The following is a 14,107-nucleotide window of genomic DNA, read 5'->3' on the forward strand; positions in this document are numbered from 1 at the left end:
AGTAAAGGAGGTACCAGCTTACCATTCATTAAAGGTAGAAGCAAAAAAACCTCCAAAATATTCTGCATGGGTACCAATTACAATGTGTTTACTCAGAGAAGACTTGCACAAGCGTCTAATTATGCCTTCTCATGCATTATTACTGTAATCCACTGCCCCGTACCATATGCTGATCAGACCTGGCTACAGACAGATGACATTCTGACTAGACATAGTATTTTAAAGACTTTATTAATAAATTTTTACACATCTAAAGTACATGCTTAGTCACAGGTACAAACCCCACAATATAAAAAAAAATATAAATAAACAAACAAAAAATAAAGCACATGTTTTAGCTAAAGCACAAGGCCCTGACCCTACTCTGCAGGCTGAGGTCTGCAGCACTCCTTGATGGCAGCAGCCTGGCGTCCTTGCTCCACTAAAGGAGTGAGATGAGAGGACGGACGTGAGAACAAGTGTCCCTTGAAACCGCAGCGGAGAGGATGAACTTGTCAAAAATGTCGTATTTCAAGATTTTTGACAGAAATGTTGATTTTAATGATCCGTCTTGAAAAACATGCAGATTTATTTAAACAAGGGGGACCCCTGCCTCAGCAACTTCAAAATTATCCACATTTGAGGATTCCCCGATCTACTGAATTCCAAGATTACGTTGCACTAAAGATCTAATTCCACAAGATGGTCTACTAACACATATCCACGCAGAATGAACAGCTGACAGCTCTCACTTTATTGTTACTCATTGCTCTGGCACAGCCCGACAGGGCTCTGCAGCCTGTGCCGTGCCCAGCTCTGCAGCAGCCCCCCCTGTGCCACCCAAGGGCCGATCTGCCCACAGCGGTACGGGGACCACCACACTGCTCACACTGCGAGGTGCTCCCCTATGAAAGGGAGAGTCTCACCTCAGCACTGGTTTGGGACCCAGGCGGGTGCACAGCTGCCTCCAGTGCAGTGCAGGCGACCCTGAGCCGGGAGGCCCTTCAGGTGGCGGCGGCACAGCGGGTCCCTCAGCCTAGCCAAGGTCTCCACGAGTTCGTCCCAGAACCGCTACTACTCGAGCGCAGGCGCTGGCACAGACAGTCCAGCAGCCTCTCCTAAGAGAATTGTGTGCTCTCAAATGTGAAGGACTTAGTCCTGCTTCCACCGAAGCCAGTGGCAGCCCAGTTACCAGTTTCCATGGAGAACAAAACCAGGAGGGCACACTGCTCCTCCCGCCGTCCCCCACCACAGGCCTGTGGCCTCTGGGTCTGGGCACAACCATCATGATACAGGTGCAGCTCTATCTCTTCTCTTCCATACTTCCTACATGCTAAACCACCCGCCGAGATGAAGTAGCACAATAAACTTGTGGACTAGTCTTGGTTCTGCATGCAAACCCACGGGAGCTAGCCCCTGGGCAACTGCAACCTTGCCAAGTCATCCACTTCAGCTACAACTGCAAACACGAAGCATGCTACCATGTTAAGCAGCATTCCATACACCTCAGGTGAGCTTTTCTTATGGAGATTACCACAACCCAGACCTTTGCTGACACACTGGCTCCTCCCACCTATTCAGAAATCGAAAGGACCACCCTTCCCACATGCAGCCTCCCTCACCCAGGTCCTTCACTGCACCTCCTGGACACCTTCACCCATCGCTGTCATCTGGCAAGCAGAGACCTCCATAGCAGACTGCAAGCACCATCTTCTCCACTAGCAGATTTCTGCACACAACAACTTAGAAGACCCCCAACAATGGTGAGATATTTCTCTCCTCATCTTTTCAAGACCAGCAGTGGTTCTTCCTGCCTGGAGAGGACTCCAGGTTGTGGACACATGCCCGGAGGTGAGGACCAGCAGGGCAGCAGAGAGGTCTGGAGTTCCTATAGTCCTTACCTGCCCGTAAAGGTACTCTTTTTATTGGGCCTTGACCCCACACCACTAACTTTGGTGCAGCTGGGGGTAAAAGCTGAGCTACAGTCCCCTGCTCATAATGGTGCCTCAGGTTTCCGCATGGCAACTGCGCAGAAGCTGGAAACTCAGGCCAAGTCAGGAGAACCCTCTCCTGTTTGCAGTGGGGCTTCTGTTCCCCTGGACAACGAAGCAAGGGAACTGCTGGAGGCAGGAGATGAGCTGGTGGGCATGCAACAGCATCCCAAGGGAGTCCTCTGCCCACAGGGGGATCAGACTTTGAAGGGCTTTTCATATACGGCAGTGGTATAGCAGGTGCTGAGAGCCGAGCTGGCTCAGGAGGACTCCTACACAGGCAGAGTCCTTTCCTGCCTGCAGAGCAGTCCTGCTTTACAGGACTCGCCCCACATCTTGCTGGTGCAGATGGAGACAGGGGCCTGGCCGGTTTGCCAGCTCCCCTAAACCAGAAGCGTCTTTTCTTGCCCGCAGGACGGTCACCTAAGTACACAGTTAAAATCTGTATCAGGAGCAACTAAGAATTCCTGCTCTGGAAGCAAGAAAGCAAGGGACTGTCAGGAGTGATGTGGACATCAGACAAGGGGCATCCACCTACAACATACATCCAACCAGGGCTCCGTGTTCAGAATGTGCTAGACATGCTTCCTCTGAAACTTCTAGCCCTTGCACTGGGCACCCCATGTCACTCACTGATGGGAAGCCTTGGTTCTATCAGGAGATTAAAGGGCTCAGGAGGATCCTTCCAGAATATGACAACCACACATAATTCCACCAAGCTAAGTGTCTTGGCCGAAGGACTATCATATCCCATACACACTAGAAGCAATTCTGAATTGTTTTCCACTGAAAACAAACCTCTGAATCCTAGTAAGTGTGCTTGGAAATATTCAAAAGTTTTGAATCAAACGAAGAAAGAAAGAACTTTCAATAGAAATCTGTCTTTGCTTTGGCCAGTTCTCACAGAGCATTCAAATGTAACCATTAAGATTTATTAAGAATTTGGAGGTAAATGCTGAAGCAAGATTTGGTAACCGGAGCCTGCCGTTTTGCACAGCCAACCTTAGGTGCCAGCTGGCAAGCAGGGGCAAGAGTGCCCGTTTCCACCATTCACTATCCTGAACTGCCCTGCAGATGCAGACGAAGAGCAAGACCGTGCTGCATAATCCTGTTTACCTACAAGCATCCCCGCTGGCCAAGCACTTCATACAAAGAAGATGAATACATTTCAAAGCTAGACTTGCTTCTGCTTTAGGTTTCTAAGCAGCCCCTAATCATCCCTTTGAAGATAACTCAGCATAATTAAATACATTTTGATGGCAAAATCTGGACACACAGTAACAAATGCCAAATCCCTGCCTAAATGACTAAGAAAAACAGAAAGCAGTCTTTTTCTTTCTTCTTGAACTAGCAGCAAAGGAAGTCATGCCAGAGTTGAAAGAGAGTTGTAATAAGAAAATGCAACACTTACATTTTTTCATAGAGGCACTTGCATCCAAGAATGGGTGATGGAAAAATTCATCTGAAAAAAAAAAAAAGAATTCAGGAACAATGACTCAGTGAAAGGAAGAGACTGTAAGAAGTTTACAAAGCAGTTAAAGCCTAGCAAGTTACAGTATTTTTACAGTGATTTTTCCATGCAATCCAGTCATCCATGGAAGTTGGTCAACTGTGGTGGCATATAGCAGCTGTCAAGAATGCGGACTGGGAACTGCACATAGGACCTACTCTTAAAAAAGGATGGAAAATTATTTGAATCCAGGGATTGCTATATAAGTATGAAAAAAAAAAAAAAAGAAGTGGTTCCTCTGCTACCAGCCATCTCTGCAAAATCAGAGCTGGGGCAATTACATTAATGAAGAAAGGGAGGAAAAAAAACTTTGCCAAAAGCATGGCCAAAGGACATGAGGATTTGTACCTTTGGACTCGCCACCAGTACTAATGGATTTTCCTTCCCCACAGGGCATTAATGGACTGTTGCTGCAAGCTACAACCCTGGGCTGCTGGGGAGAACATACTAAATTGTTAATGCTTCACTGTCTTGCAACAACTCTTACACTTCTAGGAATGGCATCAGTTATTGAGAGCCAGACAGCATGACTATGTCACATCCTGGCATGGCCATGCCTGTGCATGAGCATCAAAAGCTCCCATCAGCAAGAAGGGAGAAATCCCAAGGTGCACTGAAAGACAAAAGTCCCTGGCTGATCAGGGTGGCAGGTCACCCTAATTGTAGGGATCCAGGAGAGCTGTATTTATCACACTGCACTGCCACTCATTCCACAGAAGAGGAATGATAGGACAAAAGGACTTCCACTGAGTGGTCTTCTATCACACACAGACCCAAATCCATTGTGCACTGAAGGCAGAAATGCATTTTCTAGAAGGCCCACACAGAACTCCCTCCCTTTCACACCAGACATAACTGCTGCCTTCTTTACTCATTACAGCAAGATATTCTACAGATCCAGGCCAAGAAAGGCTTCTGTCCTGGCTTGCTGGAGACCCTCCACGTGCTCGCCTGTCCTGACAAGTAGCCACCCCTCCTGACGCCTTCACGTCTGATCCACTGCAGCTCTACGCCAGAGTCCTCTCCTACCACCACCAGCACCTCCACCTTTCAGGAGCGTTACTCACGGATCAACACTGATTATTTGGCTAACTGCAGGCAGTTCAACTTGTTACCAGCATAGTTTTCCTGTTGCAACACTTAAGGTTTACAAACTTCTGCTTTCTGTAAACAGCTCCTCTTTGGCCAGCAGGCTTTCCATAAAGTAGCAACTGAGTATTTTGTTTGTCTGCTTTTTAAAGTTAAACAATTCCTCTCTCCCCAGCCCCTCCTTGCCACTGCTATTTCAGGGTCCTGCAGCCAGAGTGCACTGGTCTCGAACTTAGCACAACAGAAGTGATGGGAATCTCTGGAAGGGAAAGCTGAAATCCCACAAATTAAGATCTGCTGTAGATGGAGGACATCCCTATCCTGCCTGGAGCTGCCCAGCTGCTGGAGTTTCCTGCTTCTTCAGCCTGCCTCTCCAGAGGGTACCATCCCTCAGCTTAGCTGATTCAACTGAGGGGATGGAAATGATTTCTTTGATTTTCCCCCCTCCCCCCTCCAAACTGCTTATTAGTTGTGGCTTGCAAAGCAAAATTTAAATGATCCTGCAGGAAATTTGCAACTTGAACCCCCTCCTGCCTTTCCTCTAGATAATCTTGAGATTGCAAAGACCATCAATTTCTGGCTGAAGAGCAGCTGAGACACAACAAGTAAATGATGTTTGAAGCTTTTGTGTTGCTGTTGTGTGGGTCAACTAAACTCTGGGGAGCTCCCTTGAGGGCACAGCACTCTTCTCCAGGCAGACTGCAGAGGTCCTCAAGAACAGGAGGACACCCCTCCTCTGGGGATGGTGGCTCAGGAACCATCCCTAGCCTGGCAGCACTGGCAAATCTTCACCTTACAAAGCGCAGGAGAGGAAAGGAACAGTGAACAAAGGCACCAACCATGAGCCAAAGCAGACTTCCTATAAATACCACAGGTGAAGGGAGCAGCGACAGTTAGTTTGCCAGTAGGAGGACAAAGCACCTGTCTATGGGGTGCTACCTAAGGGAAGGGGGAGATCTGCTTCACATAGGATTTGAAGCTGTGGGCCGTTAACAGCTTGTGCACAGCTGGCCACGGACAGCAGCTGAAAACACAGCAACAGCTGGGCACAGGGAAGAGCTCTCATTTAAGCAGTGCTGCTATTTTGGCAAGGGGCATCATCTGGATGCCTCCTGAGCAGACGCTAAGGAAAAGGGTCCATTTGGTAGGTCAGAGAGTCTGAGCCCTCAGGAATGTAGAAAAGCTGAAGATTGAGCACCAGCAGACAGCAGGGAAAGGAAAACGGTGGTGTCACAAGCAGGGAGGAAGCTCAGATGCTTCAGCCGAGTCAGAGGTGGATGAGACCAGGAATACAACTGGATTCTGTGGAAGTGTATTGGTCTAAATAAATCACGGCTCTGGCACTTGCTTTCCTCTCGACTGACAGGAGATATCAGAATATGGCATGGGATGTCACACAGCCATTGAGACCTGCCTTCTATAAAGCACAAGGAGTATCTCAAATATAGGCACCTTTACAGAACATATTCACAAACTCTCCCTGAGAAACAGTTACATCTTACAAGGACATGCCAATTTATAGAGAAAAGGATCCTGCATGTGATTAAGGGCAGGCAACAATCTCGGTGCAGCAAGAATTGCTGTAACTGTTGTCCTGAGTGAAATCAAAGTCTATTATCTCAAATTTCCAAGTGTTAGACACTGACTCATGCAGTCTACTCCCAAGAGGTACAAAACTAGCTTACAGGGGGCCAAAAAGGTTTACCAGACTCAATTTCTGACAGCAGGGAAACAGGAGCATCAAAGATATTTTCTTTTGAAATGCACAGCGGCCTGATTGAATAGGCAGAGACCCACAGCCCAGACAGACAATCTGCAGGGAATCTGAGAGGTGCTTACATCCAAGTCAGTCAGTAGCTTCAACAACTCCCTTTTCAAAAGGCTTGTTTTCTCACTTCTGCACTGTAGTACGGCAGTGCTTTGCATTCAGCCCTGGATAATTATGATCAGCTTCACTTAATCTGTGTCACACTTGCTTCACCCAAGTGACACTGTCTCCTCAAAGGCTTTCCCAGCATCTCTAATCCAAAAGAATAACAGAGGCTGCAAAACAATTTCTCTTCAACTAGCACATGCTGCCCAGCGTGAAACAATCCACCTGAGCAGATAAGCAGCAAAAAACCAACAGAAAGTCACCTCCCAAAAGACAGATATGTCAAACCCTTTTACCCCAAGCCTGACTAAAAAACAGTATCCTGAAAAAACACAGCAGCACACTTTATAGTCAGGTGAAAAAATGTAGTGTCTGTGCAAAAAGCAGGATGCTTTTGCTGTGATACTGCCCATCTGACACTTAACACAAGTGCACTGGCTTTGGCCTTGCTGCCTTGTCTCAGGAAAACCACTTGAGCAGGCTTGCCCAGCACAAACCTTACTCAAACAGAAAGGCTGAGAGGCAAGCCTACACCTCCCGGCAGCAGCACTGGCCGGTGGCAGCAAAGCTGCTCCCTGCTGCTCTCAGGAGACACCACCAGGGCCAGCTTCCTTGGTGAGAGAGAGCATTCAGATCCCAATTTTCACCTGAGACGAGTCTAGACTGTCTTTGCCCAAGAAGACAGGAGAGGTGGTGGGGAAGACTAAAAGACCACAGAGCTCCCTTTAAATGACCTGGTCCTTTCTGGGGCTCTAGGAATGATTCCACCTCTGCCCATTTTCCTCTAGGACATGGCTTCACTAGAGGTTCTTCAGACCTTTTAGCTCAGCTAGACACATCTGGAAGAGTCTGCCAAAGCCAGAACTGCCTAGCACATAATGATTGTTCTCCATTTAGAAGGAGTAAGACATCAAAAAAAGGAAATTCATGCCAGCCAAGTCAGGAGACAGAGACACAGGTCTACAGGGAGAGTCGAAAGACTGCCAGCTTGAGCCCTGATGAGAACCAAGGCATCCTTCCACAGAAACCTGGAGAAGGAAGGAAGGGTCCCCAAGCTGCTACAGTATCCTGGCTCAGATATTACTGCAGACCCTGAGAAATGGAGGGGATTGACTGAATTGTTCATTAAATGGGTGCAGCTTACAGCTTTGGGAACAAACTATGACAGGGAAAGAGCACAAATGCACAAGACATATGTTTCACCTGGCAGCATGCTGAACACAATACAAGTTCAGAGAGCAGAAGCCAAGAGAGGAAATACAAGTACGAAACATTTGCTGAAGGTGCACCAAATCTCTGGGTTTACAAAACTGTACTGCAATCAGCACTGACCTTCCCAGCACATCCACTAAAACCCCCGAGATTATGCAATCTCCCAGGCACAGGTGAAACCCCGGTGTCTGGATGCTTCTCCTAGTACCAGCCAGAAGTACAGAGGTTTGTGCAGTGCCATAGCACAAAAGACAGCACGGATAGGCAGCAGAACTGAAACTGGAAGGAGGTCTTACCAAAGTCCATGCGGTCCTTATGATTACGCTGCAAGAGGCCCAGCAGCAGCTGTCTCAGGTGGCTTGATGTCTCCCTGGGGATGCTAGGATTGAAAACAAAAGCAAAGTAAGAGACTTGCAATCTACTTAAACTGCTTTTACATATTCAGGAAGGCAACCTGCAAATGCTAACTCACTTTGTGCCTGCTGGGCTAGGAACATAAAGAGGAGCTCACCGGGAGAGAAGATGAACAGAAACATCTCTATTTGCATTTCTGTTTGGCTTTTACTCCACATAGTCATTGTTAAGGCTACAGCTAATCTAGCTTTAGTGGCCTCTCCCAGAAGCTCCTGCAGATCCTTTCCTTCCACAGTGGTGCCAGTGTCATCCCTCTGGGTCTCGGCTAAGTCCATTCAACATGCAATATTTCACACATCGTAAATAAAATCTCTTCTACTTGCTCTAATGGGAATAAGGAGGTCATTAAAATGAAGCAGTTACCAAGGGAAAGCTTCCAATTAAGACATTGCTGATGAAATGTATCACTAATTACTATCATTTTAATAAAGGCATTTCTTTTTCAGTGCAGCTTATCTAAGACCAGCAATAACCTTTGCTTACTGGCTTCCTTGATATACAGCATTTATTAATTGAAGACCACTAAGATGTGAGCAACTGCCACTCGAGCAAGCTGAAACTAGTGCAGCTATCACCCCACTTTGCACTAGAGCCAGGAAGAAAGCAGGTGGAGGAGAGGCTAGGGCAGCTCTCCACAACCCCAACAGACTGCAAGAAGCAGGGAATAAATGAACAGATTAAGGCAGGGAAAGCAGCGTTCAGCTCTTGCATAAGTGGATCCAGCTCTGCTGACTTCCCTCTGTCAGCAGCAGCACTGTCAGGGGCTGCAGCAGCCAGCCCCACAGCCAGAGCAGAGCCCTCCAAACGCAACGTGGCTCCAGACCCTTTCAGTATTAACTCTGTTTACCACGGCTGTACCCAGCACGGCTCCCACGGTTTGCCAGGCTTCCCCCTCTCCCCATGCCAGGTCAGCTGAGGTAATGGCATGTTGCTCAGCACAGTAATTTTAACTGCACGGAGTCCAAGCCTGCTCAGTGGCTCAGCACGTGGCTCGCTCGGGCAGGGCTCTGCTTCGCTGGGCTGGCATCGCTCACCTCCCCAAAGCCAAGCCCAGCCGATGCTGGGAGAAACAATTCTTCCTACACTGTTTCCACCAACCCCACCTCTGCCACAGAGAGGGTAAAAAAAAGAAGCTAGGACAAGAAATAGTGGGGGGAAAAAAGAGGTGCTAGCTAGCACTAACAGACCCCTGTTCAGTGAAACCAGAGATGTAAGGCACACTATGTATTTATAGGTTTCAGCAGTGCCCAGTTATTTTTCTGTGAAGCCCTAAGGCCTTGCTGGCAAAGGAATTTGAGCCTAGCAGTTCCTAGAACAGAGAATGATGGTATGCATCCCTCATCCTTGTTTGTACTGGAGGAGCTGCTCTTCCATCCCTGACACTAGAATGACTTTGTGTGCCCTCCCAGGCTGACAAAGGAGGAGGACACCAGGACTCTGGGAGGGACACAGTTAAACTAAGATTTGGTTTGAGCCAGTAAAAAACACCCTCACAGCAAAAAACTGTGCCTTCGAAGCACACCGCACAACAAAATAACCCAAGATACCACAGCTAGCAGAGTTTCCTGAAAAATACATTAGTGTTGGAGACTTGCAGTACTCCAGTGTTATCGTCATAATTTATTTATCCATGACACATAAAGATCTCATCCAAAATGAGTCCATTTTCCAGCAATGACTTTAGCTTTTGTATGGTTTTAAAGCCAAGAAACAGGCAGGTCAAGCAGTAGACCTCAGATGTCACAACACAGACTGAAGATGGTGCAGATTAACAGCCTGTTTGCCTCCTCTTATCTCTCAAGTCTAAAATGTCAAGATTTGCTATGCTACAGTATTATTTTCCAAGGCCATCTTTTTGAACACAAGCAACAGAACTGCCTCCTTCCCCCCATGCTCTAGAATGTACTTTGCCATGCAAATTGGCACAATGAATGTTAGCTATTTAGATCAGTGCTATTAAAATTGTGAGGCCTTTGGGCTTTCTCCCACTGACATGGGCTCCCCGCCTCAGAACGGCATTTCACCTGCCAGCATCGGCACAAGCCCGGCAGGCAGAGACCGCTGGTGAGCATGCAATGAGCTCTTCTTCCCCACCCTGTTCCCAAGCTAAAATGCAGCACTTCCATGGCGATGCGGTGGTGGGTGCCAGCCTGCCTAGCCCCAAGGAGAATGAAACCAAACCCTGGCACTGCTGCAGCTCAAGAAAGAGGTCTCTGGAGCAGCTTCGTGTTTCATCCTGTGTTGACAGGGCTACCGAGGCAGTTTATTCATGTTTACTCAGGAAATAGCACAGACAGCAACTCACGTTAAAGAGATAAACTGACTCTGGAAAGCAAGGAATCTGCATTTACACAAAGGCTGCTTCAGATCTGACTTCTGTAGTGAAAAAACAATGGTCTTGGATCTACACTTTGGAGGAATTTGGTAGTTAAAAAGTGGAGATAAGTGAAAGCGGTGAATGCAGGCTGCATAAAGGGCTCACAACGAAGGAGAAGGACTAATCCTCTACAAGAACAGACATGCTCTCCTTTTACAGCTGTTTCATTTCTCCCCTCGCCTGCATCCTACTGCATACACTACAAGCCAAAGCAGCAGCGGGGCAGCATGATCAACACAAGGAAGCTCATTAACTGTAGGGATTTCTCGGTATGAGGGACTACCTCAAAAGGTGAGCAGCCAAGTTTTAGGGGAAACAGAAGCTCTGCTTTGTGCTCACACAGACTATCTAGCTCCAGCTATGTGGTGGCATTTTTGCTTTGAGTTGTTCTGTTTAGGTGTTTTACTCCATCACACCCTCTGGTTCAATTCAGGAGAGTATGCAGATGCCCTAGATTTAATCCTGGTAGAAATCTGTCCCCCCAAAAAGGGAAGTCTCAATGGGAAACTAAATGCATAGCACAAGCCATTAGTAACAGCTCTAGTTTCTTGACAGTCCCTTCTACTATCTCTTGGAGCTATTTAAGCTGATAAGGAAAAAAATCCACCTACAGCAACTCAGTGAACTTCCTGCATATGTGGCTGCCATCAGCAGCTCTGCCAAACAGAAGCTAACTTTCTGGTTAAAAAGGGCCTTCCAATTTCTGGATGTGTAATCTGGAACTTCAGTCTTGTCTCTATACCAGGCTGAGGTTTTCAGAGCAGGCGTGAGATTCTGCTTCAAGAGCTCAGAGATCAAAAGAAAAGACCACAGCAACAAAACCAAAATACAATGACAAATCACAGCACTAAGCAGCTAGGTAACTTACACCCAAGTGGGACAAAAGCATTATCTTCCCCTTGAAAACTGCAGCAGTATCCATTTCCATCGAGGTTATAGTATTTCCTCCTATTAGCAGAACGGACACAAGCAGTTGCTGCCCTGACACGTGAGAAATGGCAATGTGATCTGCAGTCAGGTATGGCAGGTTACAGGCAAGACTGCAGTCTGGCTGCTCGCATGATTCAAGAATTGCCATGAGTTCTTCTCAAGGCTCGCAGACTCAGGGAAGCCATATGTGGGACAGGATCACTAGCTGGCTCTTGAAACCACTAACGATCCTGAATTTTTGCAAGGTAGGAGAACAGTATCTGCAGAAAGACAGAATGCCAGCTCTGGCAATCCACTACTGCCTGACTTTCTCTGGGCCACATCACTGCTAGTTTAAGGAACGGAGGTAGGCAGGCAGCCAAATATTTTTACAGTCAGCCCCCCGAGTGACAAGCCAGGAGCAAGCGAGGACAGGTGTAAATACAGAGTAAACAAGTGCATACAAACAGCAACACTGGAAAATGCTTACTTCGGCATCAGCATCTTGTTTTTCTCATAGAAGAGGCGAAGATCCTGTGGGCTGCTGGCCTGTAAGGAGAAAGAAAACTAGTACATGAAGCAGTTGACAATAAAGGGAAGGGATTAGCATTTCTATCTGAACCAGCAGAGGAAAATGATAACCTGCAGCTTGCTTTAGACTGAAAAGCCAGCATTGTGCCAGAGTGAAAATACAGTATTTCAGCCTGCTGTCCTTTTGTCCCTGACCTGGTTCTGTCCTACAGTCCCCTTCCAAGGGCTGAGCTTTGGTGCAGTGGGCTCTGAGGCTTAGGTCTGAGCTGGCCTAATAGCCTCACCCAGGAGGCTAAATAATTGCAGACGTGAGGAGGCCCAAATGATGAATGGCAGATCCTGCTGAGAACATGGATTAATGCTGTAGGGCATTTAGAAAAGGGACAGAGAGCCTGTTGATAGGCAAGGGATCTGCAAAGAGACTAGGAACATAGGGAAACAGCAACTGAATTAGGATTTTTTTACTTTAATTCCAGGAAGCCATAAGGTCTGAAGCCACAGCTCCTATTTGTGCAGCAATATACACAACTGCTGGGGACACTGACAAGAAGATTCCAAATTCTGAGAGAACTGATTTAAAAAAAAAAAAAAAGCTAGGCACAACAAGAGGCTTACATCTGAGGTTAAAAATAAAATCGCCAGTATAGAAGCACAGATACATAAAAATCTCCTAATGTCATTTCTCCATTTGTTTTTATGCAACAAATGATATAGGCCAGTAGATGAACCCTAGCGTCTCAAGCTTTTCTGCTTAGGCAAAGTCTCTTTATTAAAGGCAGAGCAGGCTGGCTGGCATAACACAGACATGAAGGTACACATAAACAGGGAAGAAAGATCAGAGAGATTCATCTGCAATCAGTTATTGGTGCAGCTGAGTGTGTAGGAAAGTGTGAATGAGGCAGCAACAGGCAGCTTCTCCTGAGTTCAGGGCAGGCTCAAAAAACCCCTCAAGCCTTCCACCTACTTCCACCTCTAAATTAGAAGCATTTGAGGTCAATTAAGATGCTCAAAACAGCAAATCAGAGAAGCCAATCTGCAGATGGCCATCAAAATACCACTGATACAGCACAGCTGGAAAAGCAGCCACATAAGATGCCATTTCAACATCACCTCCTCCCTCTGGGTGAAGATGAAAATTAAGGATAACTAAAAGCTCAGTACAAAACCTCAAGAGAAACCAAAGGGAAAGTCTCAAAAGCTGCTAATAGACTCATGTTGCATTGACCAGGACAGCATTTCTTGCAGTCTTAGCAACCCAAGCTTCACAGCTCTCCTATCAGTTTGTAACTGGATTCCTAGAAGGCGGAAATAAGAAAGATTTCCTGGTTCTCCTTTCTGCAATAATGTATCCTTTGCTGTTCACAGACACAGCAGGGACCCAAATAGGAGGTGCAAAAACTCTAACATTCATTGTAGTAATTTGTGATTTAGCAAAACACCTTGTTACGTAGACACCAAACAGCATCAGGTTTCCAATCACTGCCACTCAATTTGATTTATTTCAGTAAAACTGTTTTACACCACTCCCCTTGCAGATCTTGCCCTGTAATTAGATTCTTAATATTTGGCAAACTTTAATAAGGCAAGCACACATGCTGCACCAAATGGCTTGGCCACAGTGCTCTACATGATGAAAAATACGCCTGACAGACATAATGTACAAGGAGGAACAGAACTCCACTGCAGGGAAGCAAACTGTTTGCTCATATCAGAGATACAAGCCTTGGCTATTTGCTCTGTTCATTTCCTGTTGCAACAACTCAATTGTTTCACAAATAACAATGATGCTCTGATCTATTCCAAACAGGGATTTTTGTTGTCAGAGATTTTCCTGGCAATAAAGACAGAGTATATTAAAAGGAGCACACATGCAAAGCCCAGTTCATTAGAGAAGGTTTCCAAGCACTATCTTGGATAGAAACAAAATCCTCAGTGAAGTTCCCCTCCTCTTTGTACAAATTCAAGAGATATCCCTGTAGGGATGTTGCCTCTCCACATTCTGCTGCCTCAGTACAATTCCCACTTGTTCTGTAAGAAACACTTCCAGGGAGTCAGGTTGCTGCCCTCCCAGACCACACTTCCTCACCAGGGCTGTTCCCAGGAGCTCACAATCCAAGGTGGGTCTCCGATACAGGTAGCTGTCTGCTGGGCAGTAGAGCCATGTTAGCGAGGGCCCACAGACAACTGTGGATCACCATTAATGCAGTGAAGCCAACTGCATC

General features: G+C 46.8%; 1 protein-coding gene across 7 annotated transcripts in view; it reads right to left on the minus strand.

Moving 5' to 3' along the window:
- The window catches only part of ULK1 (unc-51 like autophagy activating kinase 1), an 81,932-nt gene that overhangs the window by 33,536 nt on the left and 34,289 nt on the right, over window positions 1-14,107 (minus strand). For all 7 annotated transcript variants that reach the window (XM_056330427.1, XM_056330436.1, XM_056330454.1 and 4 more), the window contains 3 exons: window positions 11,845-11,903; window positions 7,951-8,033; window positions 3,382-3,432 (listed from right to left, as the gene is read on the minus strand). In XM_056330427.1, coding sequence (XP_056186402.1) covers window positions 3,382-3,432; window positions 7,951-8,033; window positions 11,845-11,903 — 193 coding nt within the window. The remainder of the gene's footprint in view (window positions 1-3,381; window positions 3,433-7,950; window positions 8,034-11,844; window positions 11,904-14,107) is intronic.

The sequence above is a fragment of the Falco biarmicus genome, chromosome 1 (genome assembly GCF_023638135.1).
Source record: "Falco biarmicus isolate bFalBia1 chromosome 1, bFalBia1.pri, whole genome shotgun sequence".
Classification (NCBI taxonomy): Eukaryota; Metazoa; Chordata; class Aves; order Falconiformes; family Falconidae; genus Falco; species Falco biarmicus.